Source organism: Lynx rufus, unplaced genomic scaffold, assembly GCF_022079265.1.
Source record: "Lynx rufus isolate CCGP_SWC_20201006 ecotype Redwood Valley unplaced genomic scaffold, mLynRuf1.p SCAF_27, whole genome shotgun sequence".
Taxonomy (NCBI): Eukaryota; Metazoa; Chordata; class Mammalia; order Carnivora; family Felidae; genus Lynx; species Lynx rufus.
The window spans coordinates 6410331-6424308 of record NW_025814842.1 but is presented as its reverse complement, the minus strand read 5'-3'; the positions used below and the strand labels follow the sequence as shown (position 1 = coordinate 6424308).

The window sequence follows — 13978 nt, the reverse complement described above, 5'->3', positions numbered from 1 at the left end:
TGAGGGCCAGAACTGGCCTCTTGAGAGGTGTGTGGTAAGCACATATACGGCATGGAGTCTAAGGGGTGAGATGCTGCAGCTAATTATCTCCTAGAAGATCCAAATTTGAATAAGCAAGTATCATCCAGCATCTGAAATGAAGGAGACCTACTATGTGGCTGTTCCAGAGGCTGAGCTTCCAGACTTCACCAGCTGCCAGTACAGAGGCCCTTCCTTCCTTCCAGCGGGTTCACGTTTGTTGAAAGGGGACAAACAAACTCTGGTATGGAAGCTTTGTGCCAGGCATTGAGCGCAGCCAGGAGCAAGAGTCCTCTCCTTGGCGTGGGTCCCTGAAGTAACCAGACGCAGCGTAAAAAACAAGCTTTAATCGATCTCATAAAAATTGTTCTTGTAACTGAACTTGAACAGGCCCACTTGCCCAGCAGGCTGCAGGTGACAGTCTCACATTTCCAGGTTCAGGGGCAGGAGGTAGGTGCACAGATAGACTGTGTCATCGATTTACTGGGTGGTCTGCAGCTCCAGCTTAAGGCATACCTTCAGCCATGCCACTGATAAGGAGGCACTCCAAGGAAATGAGCCCAGAACAAAAGCCCCTCACACTTGAGAGCCCTGTGCCCTTCCTCTCAACCACTGCCACCTCGGAGCAGGGCCCAGTCGTAGAGACAAGGAGTGCACTTAAGTTTGCCCCAAGGGGCCGCCTCATTCAAGTCACACGGACAGGCACAGGTTCTGAATTCAGCAGGATGTGGAGGAAGCAGGCATGACCAGCTTTAAATGATCCAGCAGCCCCTGGGGTCACCAAGAACTGGTGTTTAATGAGGCCTCGAGGGGAAGGGCTGCCTTCCCTACAGACTGCTTGGCAGGAGCCCTTCCCCACCGCTTCCTCCCCTCCCCAGAGGGCGGTGTGCAGGGAATTGCGGACAGGTGTCGATGCCTAGACAGACATGATGCCGACTTGACCAAACTGGAGCACTTGTCCCCTTTTAAAAAAGTTTACAGCAAATAATAGGGAAACTGTCAGACGCAGCCCCTCAGAATGATGAACCCTGGCGTGCTTGCCTGCCTGCTCCAGCCAGAGTTGCACCAACACTGGCGTTAAACAGTTAAGTGCACGCTCCCAAGGATGGCCCAGGGTGGTCCCTGAGAGTGGGGACCCTTGGGCTGCTCTGAGCTGGCTCCAGCTGCTGTCACTGTCCACTGAGAAAGGCCAAGTGGCCTTTGGTGCATCTGTTGGCGTAGTGTCCTTTCTCGCCACACTGGGAACAGCAGGGAGGGAGGGAGGAGACAAAAAAACAACACCGTTTTCAAATGCAATTTTCAGGTAAGGTAGCACCTGCCAAATACCAGGTTCGGTATGGGGACTCCAAAATTCTCAGTCATCCAGACTTTCATTCAGACACAACGAAGACACTCCAAAGGTATCACAGAAACTGCAGAAACTCCAGGAACTCGGCAGATGGAAGGGGGCTGCACAGCCAGAGGGTGACCTGAGAGCACACAGCGGGGGTTTCTGCAGGCTGCGCCCACGTCAAACAAGGGACCTATCCATGGAAGGTCTGTCGTGGGTGGCAGGATGAGGAGAATCCCATGGGAATCGAGCTCCCCCACCTGCCTGGGGACCAAGCCCCTCTGGAAGGCTGGCCAGTCACTTACCTTTCTGAGGCACTGTCTGAAGACGGGAGGCAACAAGGTGAGAGAAGCCACAAGGCTCCTTCCCCAACTCGGGGAGTCATTGGCATGGACACGGAGGGTGGGCTGCACCCACAGTTTTCCTGCCTGCCTCTTGCACCTTTGCCTAAGCTACCCCCCCGGGGCAAGTTTTGGTTACAGGATCAGAGAGATGGGACAATGGTTAGAATTGGATGAACAGACCCAGAAAATCACTTGAAAAATCTAGCAGACTCTGACCTGTCCCAGCTCTGATTTTCCAGGCCCTGCCTTAGCTTCTCTTCATTCATTCTTTTCCCTCCCCAAAAAGAAAGGAACTAAAAGGTAGTGAATGGCAGCCTCAAGCACGGGACAAGGGTCAGGAGACAGGAGCACTCACCCTGCACTAATGCACACAGTGCCTTCCCAACCCCAGCTTCCTCACCCTGGAATGCCCAGATCTCTCGTCTGCTCTATCCCCCTGACCCCACAGGGCCTGCGTTTTCCAAGGCTGTCTATGTATGTGTGACTTTGGATGAGTGGCCTGTGGAGCTGCCGGCTGACCCTCTGGTGAGATCACCAGAGGGAAGGGCTCACTGGGACCCTGCTCACAGCACCTGGCATGTCTGTCAGCTTCCACAGCTGGCCCTGGAGAACCCAGGATTCCTACAAGGTGTCGTGAATATCAACTATGAAGGGCCTGACGTGAGAAGAGGTTGTTGGGTTCTGGCTACACCTTTGTAAGTCCCAGGACTTGGGAGAGCTGGCTTCAAAGGCCTCGCTGCAGAGTCCTGGGGTAGGGTGGGGGCGAGGGGTGTCCAGAGAACAGCTACAATGCCTGTTTCCTCGTACTTGACGAATGACTGGTCAGAAGCTGTCTGTTCTCTCCTCACCTGGGAGGGCTCAGGCTCAGAAATCCCTGAGGCATTCTGTGAACCCAAGTGCACATTTAACTTTAGTTAAAGCACCTGGGGGTGCTTGGGGGCACCTGCCTTCCCCTCCTTGCAGAACACAAACCCCTCCTGGGTAACAGCAATAACAGTCTTGGTTCTCTCAGTAGAGCTGGCCCAGGGCAGGTGCTCAGTGAGTGAGTGATGGCTGTGGGAAGTGGCTCACCCTTTCTTGAGAGAAAGTTCTAGGAACCATTTAAGCTAAGCATATGCCCCTTGACTCGGACCTTCTACTTGTAGGTATGGATGCTATCAGACTAGAGCTCACAGAGGTCTAAGTGTCAGATTCAGCATGGTTTTTAGTAACAAAAACTATAAACTGCTATCCACAGAGAACTGGGAAAGTAAATTGCAGTTATATTACGCAGCCAGTGAAACAGATTACATTCACATATATTGACATAGTTCAATCCACAACATAGTATTAAGAAAAAGAGACTATAGAAAGTTATACATACTAGGGCCCTATGTACATTAAAATGTACTTTCATTGTGCTTATGTGAGTAAGTTTGGCACAGCCGTTCTCTAAGTGGGGTCCCCCATGGGGCCTGAAGGAACACCAAAACCAAAAATCGTGACAACACAGCACACTAAGTCAAGTGGCTGTTTTAGGAAAGGTGGGAATAGAGATAACACTGTGTACCTGAAACATATCTGTCCTCTAAATGTTTTTACAGAAAGCGTGTACTAATTCTGTATTTTGTAAAATACTGAAATCTGAAGTTTTTGTAAGCCTAGTTCTACTATCAGTTGTTTCTGCTGACTTCCCTCAGTGGGGTTTGCTTCCTTCTAGGTTTTGTGATTTTTGATTATGAACTCATTCTTCGGAACTTTAGCTGTGGGAATTCTGTGTGGTTGGGCTGAGAATAAATTCCTCATAGAGCCAGATTCCAGGGGCCCACATTTGGGGCTGTTTCTGATTAGAAAATTCAAGTCTGTATAGCCTTCACCAAGGGTGTGCATACAGCCCCAAACTCATGAAGGGACCATTGGTGACTATGAAGTCTCAAGGCACTTTTCTCCCCCCTTTCCATCCAGAGCCAAGAACAACACAAGTTTTCTAGCAGGACTTTTAAAAGTTTACCCTTCCCCTGAGCGTCCCACTCTGTTCAGGGGGATTCTAGTCTGTTTTTTTCCTGGGTGGTAAAGCTGTCCCTCTCATTCAGGTATGCGCCCTTGTGGATGTGAGGACATCCAGAAGCTTCAGAGCTTACTCCCTTCCCTTAACCCATGCTTCCACTTTGTTACTGGCCTCTGGAAGATTCCCCTCCCTTTCCTTCAAACTCTGTCCTTGCATTCAACAGCATGTGTGATCGTTCTGTTGGCCCTGGTGTGTCGTGGAAGGAAGCAGCATGGTCACAGAGCAGCCCATTGTCACTTTTATGGTCAGCAAAAACATAGATGTTTTCATTTTTCAAAATTAACTGTCTGGGGAATGAGGGAACAGCCCCTGACTGTGAAGACCCTGCCCCATCCCCCAGCCCCAGGACTCACCTTGTAACAGGTGACCTGCTCCAGCGGCCGGGGTCCCCGGTTGCCTGCGCTGCTGTTTTGACTCTGCATGACCCCGATGACCTGCGGGGCTCTCTGCTGATTGGGAGAAGAGTTCTGACTCGTTAACTGGATCAAGGAGGACGACCTTTGTAATGGCGGATTGTTACTTTGCTGGAAAGAGTTACACAACACGGTTTTACTGCGGAAAACACGTGCACGCAGACTACCAATGGGGACAGGAAAAAAGAGGGCGGGACTGCTCCCGCATGACCAGCAGGAAGAAGGGCTTCCGCGGTGGCCCTGCTCAGGAGAGCAGCCAGAAAAGAAACATCTGGTGATGATGGCAGGAGCCGCTGCCCGAAAAACACCATGCAGACACACAAAAACGAAAAATAAAAGTAGAAAACAAAACACCAAAGAGACGAGGAGGTCTCTGGGGCAGCAGGGCGAGGGCATGAGCAGGCCTTACTTTTGTTTCTGAGGTTCTAGCTTCAGGTCAGGATGAACGCTTGGTTCAGCCAGATGTTTAGCAGCCTACACGGCGAGCAACAGTCACAGAAAAACAGTTGGAGGCTGACGTGCTGACCTGCGGTCTAGGGGCTGAGAGGGCCCTCCACTAGGGAGTCATGTGAGCAAGGGGGACGGGGGGCTCGGGGCTCGGGCCGGATAGCTAGGCCACCTCCTAACCAAGAGGGGTCCCGGCCCGGCCTCCGCAAATACAGGAGCACTGAGCTAGAAAGCCCCAGGTTGTCATGGCTGTACCCACACCCAGTTCCTGGCTTTGCGAGGAGTTCTGAGTCGTCCCACAGCCTCCTGAGGGTGGGGGTCAGTGCAGTGGGGCCAGGGGCGGGGGGGCATGCCCCCTACCAGCTGCTCAGCCTGTAGCAATGAAGGATGAGCAGGGCTTTGGCAATGGGGTCAGAGTCCAGCCAGGTAACAGGTAAGGATTCAAGATCAGTAGGCGGGTTTACTCAGCCTGTTGAGACCCTGCTTAGTGCACCTGGCCAGCCCTTCTTCTGGGCCCCCAACCCTTGACTCCCGGGTGCCCTTGGTTTTGGGGGTTGCTGCTGCAGATTCCCACTTGTCTATGGCATCTCTCCCTCTCCTCATGCTTGAGGGGATCAGCCCATTGCTGGGTTGTGGGAACCCCTTGTCTAGAAAAGTGAAGCCAGCTGGTCCTTCAGCTCTGTTCCCAGCCTGTCCTGCTAGGAACCTCCACTCAGAGCGCTAAGGGTACTGGCAGGAGAACCAGTCAGCCTCAGTTCTGCTCCCCAGCTGCTCCTGCCCAGCTGCGGGACCTCAGACGAGGCCCTCCCTCTAGTTTGTTTCCCTGTTTGAAACAGGAAGGGCTGGAACCAGAAGCAAGAGCAGCAGACCCACGGCGCTCGCGCTGCCCTCCGCTCTGGCCCCTGGGAGTAGGGGTGGGGGGTGAGGCGCCACTGAGGCACTCGCCAGGCAAGAAGGGGTGAGAAGCCAAGTGGGCATTCGGCTCTAGCAGACATAGCAGAGAGCCCTCCACCTCTACAGGGAGATGCAAACCATTCTGCTCCCTGAATTTTCTGCTGGAACTCAGGGTGACTCCCCTCCTGTCCCACCTCCTCACTGCCTTCTCACACATCACCAGCCGGGGCTGTGGCGGACCGTGCACCAGGGCAGGCAGTGCGGGGGCCGGCAGCACTACGGGGCCAGGGAGGGGCAGGGGCACAGTACCTTTGTCGGAGGCTGCGTCTGCTGTGGCAGTGGGGGCTGCTCGGTGGTTCCCATCGGCAGTTCAAATCGAGGGCTGGTCACCCCGCAGCCAGAGGGGATGAGAAGGAGAAGAGGAGAAGAGGGGATGAGAGAGGGGCCATGCCAGGAGGTATTCCCGGGACATCACAGGCAGCCTCTGCCCAAGCACAGAGCAACTCACCCAGACGTGAGGAGGGTGCCGGCTCTCAGCTCCGCCCCTGAAGCCTCCGGGGGACGGGTGAAAAGAACTGACTTGCCTGGGCAGCTCTGCCCACATCTAGCTTCGGGACCTTCACAAAGTGCTGCCTCCGGAGGGCTTTTTGTTCATGGGACCTCCCCCCCCCCCGCCCCCACATCCACTTCTAACTCAGGTGCCAGACCACCTCCGACAAGACACAATCCCGAGGGACACCCCAGCCGCCCCGCAAGCAGGAATCCCTGGGCCCCCTGCAGGCTCCTGGCTCTCATCCAGAAAGCGGCGCCAAGTCTGCAGCACCTGCCACCTGCCCACTGGGTGGCAGTGACCGGGATACCATGCTTCTGTGCAGGTGTCCGTGGTGTGGACAGAAGCAGCCCAGGGTGGGGGGTAGAGGGGAACGACACTACTCTGCGGTCCCAGCGCCACCCCAGGGAGAAGTCCGACTCCACAACCACCCAAAGTGACAGATGTGCACTAAGGCCCAGGAGAGGAGCTCTGAGCCCTGCTGGGCAAGGTGAACCCCGCTTTAGAGGCTACGGACCTGCCTCAGACCAGGTGCCAACCCTACCACCATGTGACCGAGGCCAGTGGCTAAGCTCTGAGCTTCAGTGTTCCCACGCGCGAAATGGGGTCATCCTCTCTCACACACACTTGAGAGTTATACAAACTAGTATATGTGGAATCCCAAGCTCTGACTCCACAGAGGCCCCCAAACTGCAGTCTCCTTCCTTTAGGGCTCAGGTTCTTAACCAGAGGTCCCTTACAAGGCATGAGCTTTTCTCATGCACGCAGCCCAGCTTTCATCAGATCTATGACCCAGGAAAGGTTAAGTGTTGGGCTAGGCAGAGCCACCTCTGAGCTCAGGGAGCAGCAGTGACCCCTGCCCCAGGTCCTGTGGGGACACCACCTAATGATCAAAGCCCAGCTGGACCCAGGAAAGATCTAGAGGGCAGCAGGGCCTGGGGCAGGAGTCGGGTAGGGGAACAGGGTCTGGCTACTCACTGCATGAATTTACACGAGGGCCCCTCTGGGCAGAATCCCACGAGGTAATTCACACAGATGACTCTCCGTGTGTGCCGGTGCCTGCACAGGGGACCTGTGGAGCCAAGCGTCTGGGTCACTCAGACTCCCCTCTTCGGGGGATGGCCTCGTGCCCCTGTGCCAGTCAGAACCCTGCCTACACCACTGCCTGGGGTGCAGAGAGCAAGAGCAGGGCTTTAGGTGCTGGCTCTGTCTCATATCCATTCACAAGGGACAGCAGGCAGGGCACACAACCTCTAAACCGATAGTTTCCTTACCGAAAATCTAGGTGAGAGTGCAGTCCACACAGGAGCTTTGGGAGGCTCGGGCGAGCTGAGGGTGTAAAAAAGCCTCACTAGCCCCAGATGCCTAACACCAGATTTTGCTGGGACAGGTAGAGGGACATGTGGGGACAGGAAGCGAGGACCAGCGTCTTGCTGGGGGCCCAGGCACCCTGACACCTACCATGCTTGCAGAAGCCACGGTCGTACCAAGGGCAGTCCTTGATCTTGGACTCAGGGTCGATGTGCAGGAAGGGGCACTCCTTGTTGCTGCACTCCCCTGCAGGGAAAGCCAGACGTGCGTCCACCTGGGGCAGCTCCGGGAGAGCCAGACCCAGACCCACCTCATGGCTCTCTTACCCAAAGGGGGTATCCTGGACACTGGGCAGGGGCCCAAATATGCAGAGGCACCAACTGAGAGCAGGAAATAATTGGCCTACCCTGATGAGCCCTTCACATCTACTAGCCGGGACAGGCGAAAGGTCTGAGGATTCCACCTTTCAGAACAAACAGGGAAGATTTGGGAACTCAAGGCTGAAGTCCTGTGGCAGAACGTGATAAAGCCTTTATGATGACAGCTCCTCTTAGGAGCAACTGGACCAGCTGGCCAGTGGCATCGTTCACCCAACTACGGGATCCACCCCCTCCGCGCTTGCCCTCCCCGATCCATGTGACACACGGAAGGACAATCTGATCACTGATGGCCAGAGAACACGCAAATCCCTTTCCAGACCCGCAAGCCTCTATGTGGTCTAGCCCACTCCTCCCCAGGCTCCTCCACCCCCAGCCACATTGCCCCCCGCCCCACGTGACCGGCCCCTTCTTAGCCTTCAGATCCCAGCTCAGGTCTCCCCTCCTGAGAAAGACCTTCCTTGACCACTTAGCCTAAAGGAAAATATGGTCCTCATGTGGTCCCATTGCTGTTTATTTCCTTTAGAGTGCTTATTGCATGTCATTTTCTTTTCTTTTTTTTTTTTTAACGTTTATTCATTCTTAAGAGTGAGAGAGACAGAGTGTGAGTGGGGGAGGGGCAGAGAAGGAGACACAGAATCAGAAGTAGGCTCCAGGCTCAGAGCTATCAACACACAGCCTGACGCAGGGCTTGAACTCATGGACTGTGAGATCACAACCTGAGCTGAATTCGGACACTCAACTGACTGAGCCACCAGGCGCCCCTTGCATATCATTTTCTTTTATTTTTTAATTTTTTTTTTAACATTTATTTATTGCTGAGAGACAGAGAGAAACAGAGTGCAAGCAGGGGAGGGGCAGAGAGAGAGGGAGACACAGAATGTGAAGCAGGTTCCAGGCTCTGAGCTGGCAGCACAGAGCCCTATGTGGAGCTCAAACTCACTAACGATGAGATCATGACCTGAGCTGAAGCCTGATGCTTAACCGACTGAGCCACCCAGGTACCCCATGCATATCATCTTCAACTTTGTCTCACTGCTGTCAGCTGCCTCTTTCCCTGGGCCACCAGAACAAAAGCACCGCGGGACGAGAAATGGGTCTCTCCTGTTTACTACCGACACTCCAGTGCTGAAAGAGGACCCTCACTTGTGTCACAGGTAACAGAAGCTGCATGGTACATGTGCACCGGGGCGAGCTCTGTGGGGAAAGGGCAGGCAGGGAAGCATCAGAGGCAGTGGGGAGGTTGCCAGGCCCGGCAGGAATGAAGGAACCCAGGCCAGCCTTCAGGGGTGCTCTTAAGAGTCTTCCAGGAGGGTTGTCTCCTGCCTTTGGGTCCAGATGGGAGATGGCTTCCATGAAAAGGGGACACCCCCCTTCCAGTGCTGGTTCCAGTGCTGGTTTGGTGGTGGCAGTGGGGGGGGGGGTGCGGCTGGGAAGCCTGGGTCCTACTTCTGACTATCTGTGCATTGACTTCATAGCTTATGCCACCTCTACAAAAAAAGCCACAACTATCATAATAAACCAGCAGGGCATGCCTGTCGGGCTGCTGGAATAATTAATGTCTCCTAATGACGGTGCTTTGAAAGCGTGCTGCATGTCCAGTGCTCCCCAGCACCCCCAGCCCACTGCAAAGTATAGCAGGCTTCTAGCCCCCCGCTGAGCCCCTGCACAAGGCCAGCGGTCCCAGGACCAGAGCCCATCCTCATCCTGACCAACAGGGCTCCTTCCTGGGCAACCTCCGCCCACAGCAGAGAGCGGTGGATTCTAGTTCCATCAGGGAGCATAAGAGCTCTGCTGAGCAGCCCCCTCTGCCCCTGCTCCTCCATGCAGTCCTCAGGACAGCCAAGGGCACATGTTCTCTACACAGCGAGCAAGGCAACCTCAAGGTGAGGAGTGGAGCTCTTGGCCACCACAAGACAGCCCCCTGTTTAGGACAGTCAAAGTAATACCTGGGATCGCACTCCCAGACAGAAGGAACCAGCTCAGACCTGGGGGGCAAGGAGTCGCCAGTCTGGAAGCAACAGCCGATATGAGGGAAAAGGTCAACGTGAGCAGAAACAAGGCCTCCCGCCAGCTGCACCCACCATGGGACCCTCAGTTGCCTCAGCTTCCAAAGAACTTGAAACTAGAGGGCCAGCTGAGGTTGGCAGGCACTGCATGAGGTTCTCATGTGAAGCTGTAAAGATGGGAGTTAGCAGACACCATGGGCACCTGAGCAGCTGTTTATCCCCTCTGGGTCTCCGTTCTGGGTGCCTCTCCAGAGCTCCTGAGCCTGGATGTCCGAGTACAGAGAGGGGCCGGGCCATCTGCTTACCGAACTTGGAGTAGAAGTAGCACTCAGGCATCTTGGTCATGTCGTACTCGTGCAGGAACTCGCACTGGTCCCCCTTCTTGCACAGCCCCCGCAGCCAGTGTTTACACACAACCGTCTTCTCGCCACTGATATGGCGGAATGGGCACATGCCCCCTGCCAAGAAAGACAGCGCACTGTGAGGAGGGCGGCGCCTTCACCCCACATTTCCCTGCAGTATCTGGGAGCAACATGTCCTGGGCGGCGGTGGTTGCCCCTGGCAGAAGGCAGTACGTGGGCACACGTCTAAGTTTTAGTACTTCTATATTTTCTATGTGTTTTGGAAAAATCTAACTAAAACATCAAACCATGCTTTCACAGATATTACTGTAAGATAGAAACTTTTTTTTTTTTTTAAGATAGAAAGCAGGATTTATTGGTGGGCATAAATAGGGAGGGGTAGTGCTGAGATTCTCATGAGTGCAGAGCCCACCATTTGTCCAAGGGGCCACGATTAGGGATGTATTTGACCCCATAGCCATCTGGGATGAGCTGCTTTTCTGCCACCATGTCTTCAAATTCGTCTGCATTAAACTTAGTAAAGCCCCACTTCTTGGAAATGTGTATCTTCTGGTGGCCAGGGAACTTGAACTTGGCCTTGCGTAGGGCCTCAATCACATGCTCTTTGTTCTGCAACTTGGTACGGATGGACATGATGACTTGGCCAATGCGGACCCTGGCCACTGTGCCCTGGGGCTTTCCAAAGGCACCCCGCATGCCTGTCTGGAGCCTAGACTGGAGAAAGCGTGAGGCCAAACTTCAGTGTCCACCAGAAAAAGCTGTCTCCGAGGTCCCTTAGGGCAACCCATACAATCAACAGGCTGTATAGACCACCAAGGAGGCTGCTGTTTGCAGGCACACCACACCAGGCCCCATGGGAAAAGAGCACAGTCGGCTTAATTGGCTGCAGTAAGATGGAAACTTAATAAGCCTTAGGGTGGTGGGGAAATAAGCTTATTTGTTAATTAAAGAATAGCTTTAGTGATACACAGACATAGCAAAAATTGTAGGGGTAGTTATAAAAAAAAAAAAAGATTCGGGTTTGGGAAACACGGCTCTAAGAAACAGAAGGTAAAGAGGATACCAGCAGAAGCCTGGACCCCAAGTGGGCTCCACCTCTAGTTATAAATGCCCACTTAGCCTCCAAGAATTAGGAAAGAAAATCAACTTCAGAATTGAAGAAATGCTCTGTATACAAACTGGCCTTCTGTGGCAGGAACTGAGCGACCAGCCACCCAGATGGGACAGAGCTGCACCCTTGGAAACTCGTATTTATTTTTATTTCATTTCATTTTATTATTATTATTATTATTTTTGGAAACTCATATCATTTCATTTATTTTTATTACTATTATTTTTTGGAAACTCTTTTTTCTTTAAAAAATTTTTTTTTAATGTTTATTTATTTTTGAGACAGAGAGAGACAGAGCATGAATGGGGGAGGATCAGAGAGAGAGGGAGACACAGAATCCGAAGCAGGCTCCAGGCTCTGAGCTGTCAGCACAGAGCCCAACGTGGGGCTTGAACCCATGGACTGCGAGATCACGCCCTGAGCCAAAGTCGGACGCTCTATCTCTCTCTGTCTCAAAAATAAATAAACGTTAAAAAAAAAAAAATTTAGTTTCCAAATAAATTTGCCTACAGGAAGAAAAATGCCCAGACCTATACATGGCATGTAAGGTCTCACCTGCAATCTGTCTCCCTATGAATCAATGGATGGTCTGGTTCCAGCAGCCTCTGTTGGAGCCCAGTTAGTATGAACAAAGCTCCACAGGACAGACTATTGTAGGGGTTTTTCATGAGAGGATACAGAGGACAGTGAGCTTGTGCTGACTGTAGAATCAGAAAGGCTTGGGTTCAGACACTGGCTCAGCCACTCACTAACTCTGTAATCTTGAAAAAGTGCCTGAACACCTCAATACTCACACCTTCTGCCCATGTCACAGGTCAGCTCGTGGCCACAGGGAAAGTGAGGTGAGAAGGCAGACTCAGAGTGAGGGTCCATCCTGTGTTTTAAATTTCAGGCAAAATACCCCATAGTGTTCCTAGCCTATCCAAAGCACAGTGATTTCATCTAGGGACACTGTTAGTCTGCAGCAAACCAGACCTGACAGCGTATAAGTCTGCTTGAAGGCTGGGTGGTTGAAAGCACCTCAGGAGGAATGTCGGGGAGCCAGTGATTTCTTACCTTTGCCACAGGCAGCTTTCAAAAAGAATTCGCAGACAGCAGCCCCTGACTCTGCAGAAAGGAAAACAGAGACATCAAACAAAGTGAGGTGTGACTAGGGACAGCTGAAAACACAGGGAGGGGACCCTTCTTCCCTTTAACCACAAAGGGTACAGGAAACGTTCTGGCAAAAAAATGCAAAGCCAGACCAAGCCAGAAAAAAGCTGCTCATTTTAGCCATTCCCTGCAACATGAGACACATATGCTGGGACCAGTTATTCTGAGAACCTCCTATAAGCAAGATGCTTTCAAGTGGCTGTGGAAAGGTTAGGGCATAAGATCACAGAAGTTAATTACCCCCAGTTCAGACATGGGATGGTCCAGAGGGCTAAGACTGTGCATGAGAAGTGTGGCCACTTGAGGGGAATGAGGCTACAGGGGGCTCTTCCAGGCCACGGACTGGTAGGAGAACATGGATCTCTGGCAGTCATAAAACACAACATAGGGAACCGCAGACCGAACCAGTCAAGAACACTGGAGAGCTCACCTGGTTTTACTAGGTACCGAATGGCCATAGACCAAGTGGTCTTCCACAAGTCCCTTCCCCCTCCCAGCCCTCAGTTGCCCCATCTGTGGATTGAACGTAATGACCTCTAGGCTTTAATGTTACAACATCAGATTCCAAGTGTGTCCAGAAAGGAAACAAGAAAACTGCTGGGTTTTTTTAAAAAAGTGCTAGACATGGGAGCACCACTTGGGTGGCTCGGTCAGTTAAGTGTCCAAGTCTTGATCTCAGCTCAGGTCTTGATCTCAAGATTGTGAGTTCAAGCCCGGCATCAGGCTCCGTGCTGGACGTGGAGCCTACTTTAGAAAATAAATAAATAAAAATAAAGTGCGAGACATCCACCTAAGTTGGGGGGTGGGGGAGCCAGGAGCTACCATCTGAAGGTGGAGAAGGAAGGGAGCTCAGGCAGCTGCCCAGCTGTGATGAATGACACAGAGTTGGGGTCCAGAGAAAAAGTGAGGGATAGGCTCCCAGGGGGGGCAAGTCTCAGAAGAATGGAGCTTGAGTGTCTAATTGGGAATCTCCTACAAAGAGGGACAGGTGGTCCTTCCTCCAGCAAGACTCCTCCAACCGCCCAGTACTGATGAAAGCAAGAAGAGGGTGCTCAAAGTGGGGAGCAAGCGGAAAAGGTGGATATCTAATTATTTTCCTTTATTTGGGGGAGCGAAGTAATTTCCAATCCAGGACACTCGCTTTCATTCAAGAATTATTTGAACAGCCAGACATGGTTCTGCCCTCCTGAAGGTTGTATTGGGACAGCCCCAGGGGATCAAAGATCCAAGAAAGGGGGGCTCCCGAGCCTGAAGGGGGTCCCAGAATGGGGAGGAAAGGAGTCCCAGGCCCGATGGGGAGCAGGCCCCGGGACCGAGGGAGAGGGGTCCCGGGGCAGAGTCGGTCGCGCCCCTCGCCCGCAGCCCCGGCCCCGCGCTCACTGTCCATGCCGGGGAAGGGCAGCGGCTGTGCCCCGAGCTGCTGCTCCACTGCGATCTCCAAGTCGAACTTGATGTGGTCCACGCTGGCGATGATTTCCTGCATGGCGGCGGCGGCGGCCACACCGGCCCGACTACCCCTGAGGTCCCTCGCCTCCCTCACACCTCTACCCGCCACCGGCCCCACCGCTCACGGTCCTCCGCCTCGTCTCGCCTCGCCTCGCCGCCGCCGCCGC

The 13978-nt window shown here is 53.3% G+C and overlaps 2 protein-coding genes and 1 non-coding gene across 5 annotated transcripts; all 3 read right to left on the bottom strand.

Moving 5' to 3' along the window:
* Positions 1-350: 350 nt before the first annotated feature.
* Positions 351-13970, bottom strand: CPSF4 (cleavage and polyadenylation specific factor 4). 3 transcript variants are annotated; one of them, XM_047089350.1, is made up of 8 exons: positions 13746-13970; positions 12270-12320; positions 10046-10198; positions 7505-7600; positions 7022-7115; positions 5803-5875; positions 4093-4263; positions 351-1256 (listed from the first exon to the last, which is right to left on the bottom strand). In XM_047089350.1, exons 1-8 carry the CDS (start codon positions 13846-13848, stop codon positions 1188-1190), a joined length of 810 nt encoding a protein of 269 aa, XP_046945306.1. In that variant the 5' UTR covers positions 13849-13970; the 3' UTR covers positions 351-1187. The 3 variants fall into 3 exon arrangements, with proteins under 3 accessions (XP_046945306.1, XP_046945308.1, XP_046945309.1); XM_047089352.1 differs by having other exon boundaries at positions 4093-4188; XM_047089353.1 differs by having other exon boundaries at positions 4093-4185.
* On the bottom strand, positions 10236-11305 carry LOC124519249 (60S ribosomal protein L10-like). Its single transcript, XM_047089357.1, has one exon. The coding sequence runs from the start codon at positions 10796-10798 to the stop codon at positions 10496-10498; it is 303 nt and encodes a 100-aa protein (XP_046945313.1). The 5' UTR covers positions 10799-11305; the 3' UTR covers positions 10236-10495.
* On the bottom strand, positions 10859-10991 carry LOC124519424 (small nucleolar RNA SNORA70). Its single transcript, XR_006964105.1, has one exon. It is a non-coding gene; the product is annotated as a small nucleolar RNA SNORA70 (small nucleolar RNA).
* Positions 13971-13978: the final 8 nt, after the last annotated feature.

Excerpts from the sequence above, each read along its gene's own strand:
- LOC124519249 (XM_047089357.1), bottom strand. The coding sequence starts at position 10,798 with ATGCGGGGTGCCTTTGGAAAGCCCCAGGGCACAGTGGCCAGGGTCCGC.
- CPSF4 (XM_047089350.1), bottom strand. The coding sequence starts at position 13,848 with ATGCAGGAAATCATCGCCAGCGTGGACCACATCAAGTTCGACTTGGAG. Across the intron at positions 12,321-13,745 it reads GCCCTTCCCCGGCATGGACA|AGTCAGGGGCTGCTGTCTGC; the intron begins GTGAGCGCGGGG and ends TCCTTTCTGCAG. Across the intron at positions 4,264-5,802 it reads AGACGCAGCCTCCGACAAAG|CAAAGTAACAATCCGCCATT; the intron begins GTACTGTGCCCC and ends AACTCTTTCCAG.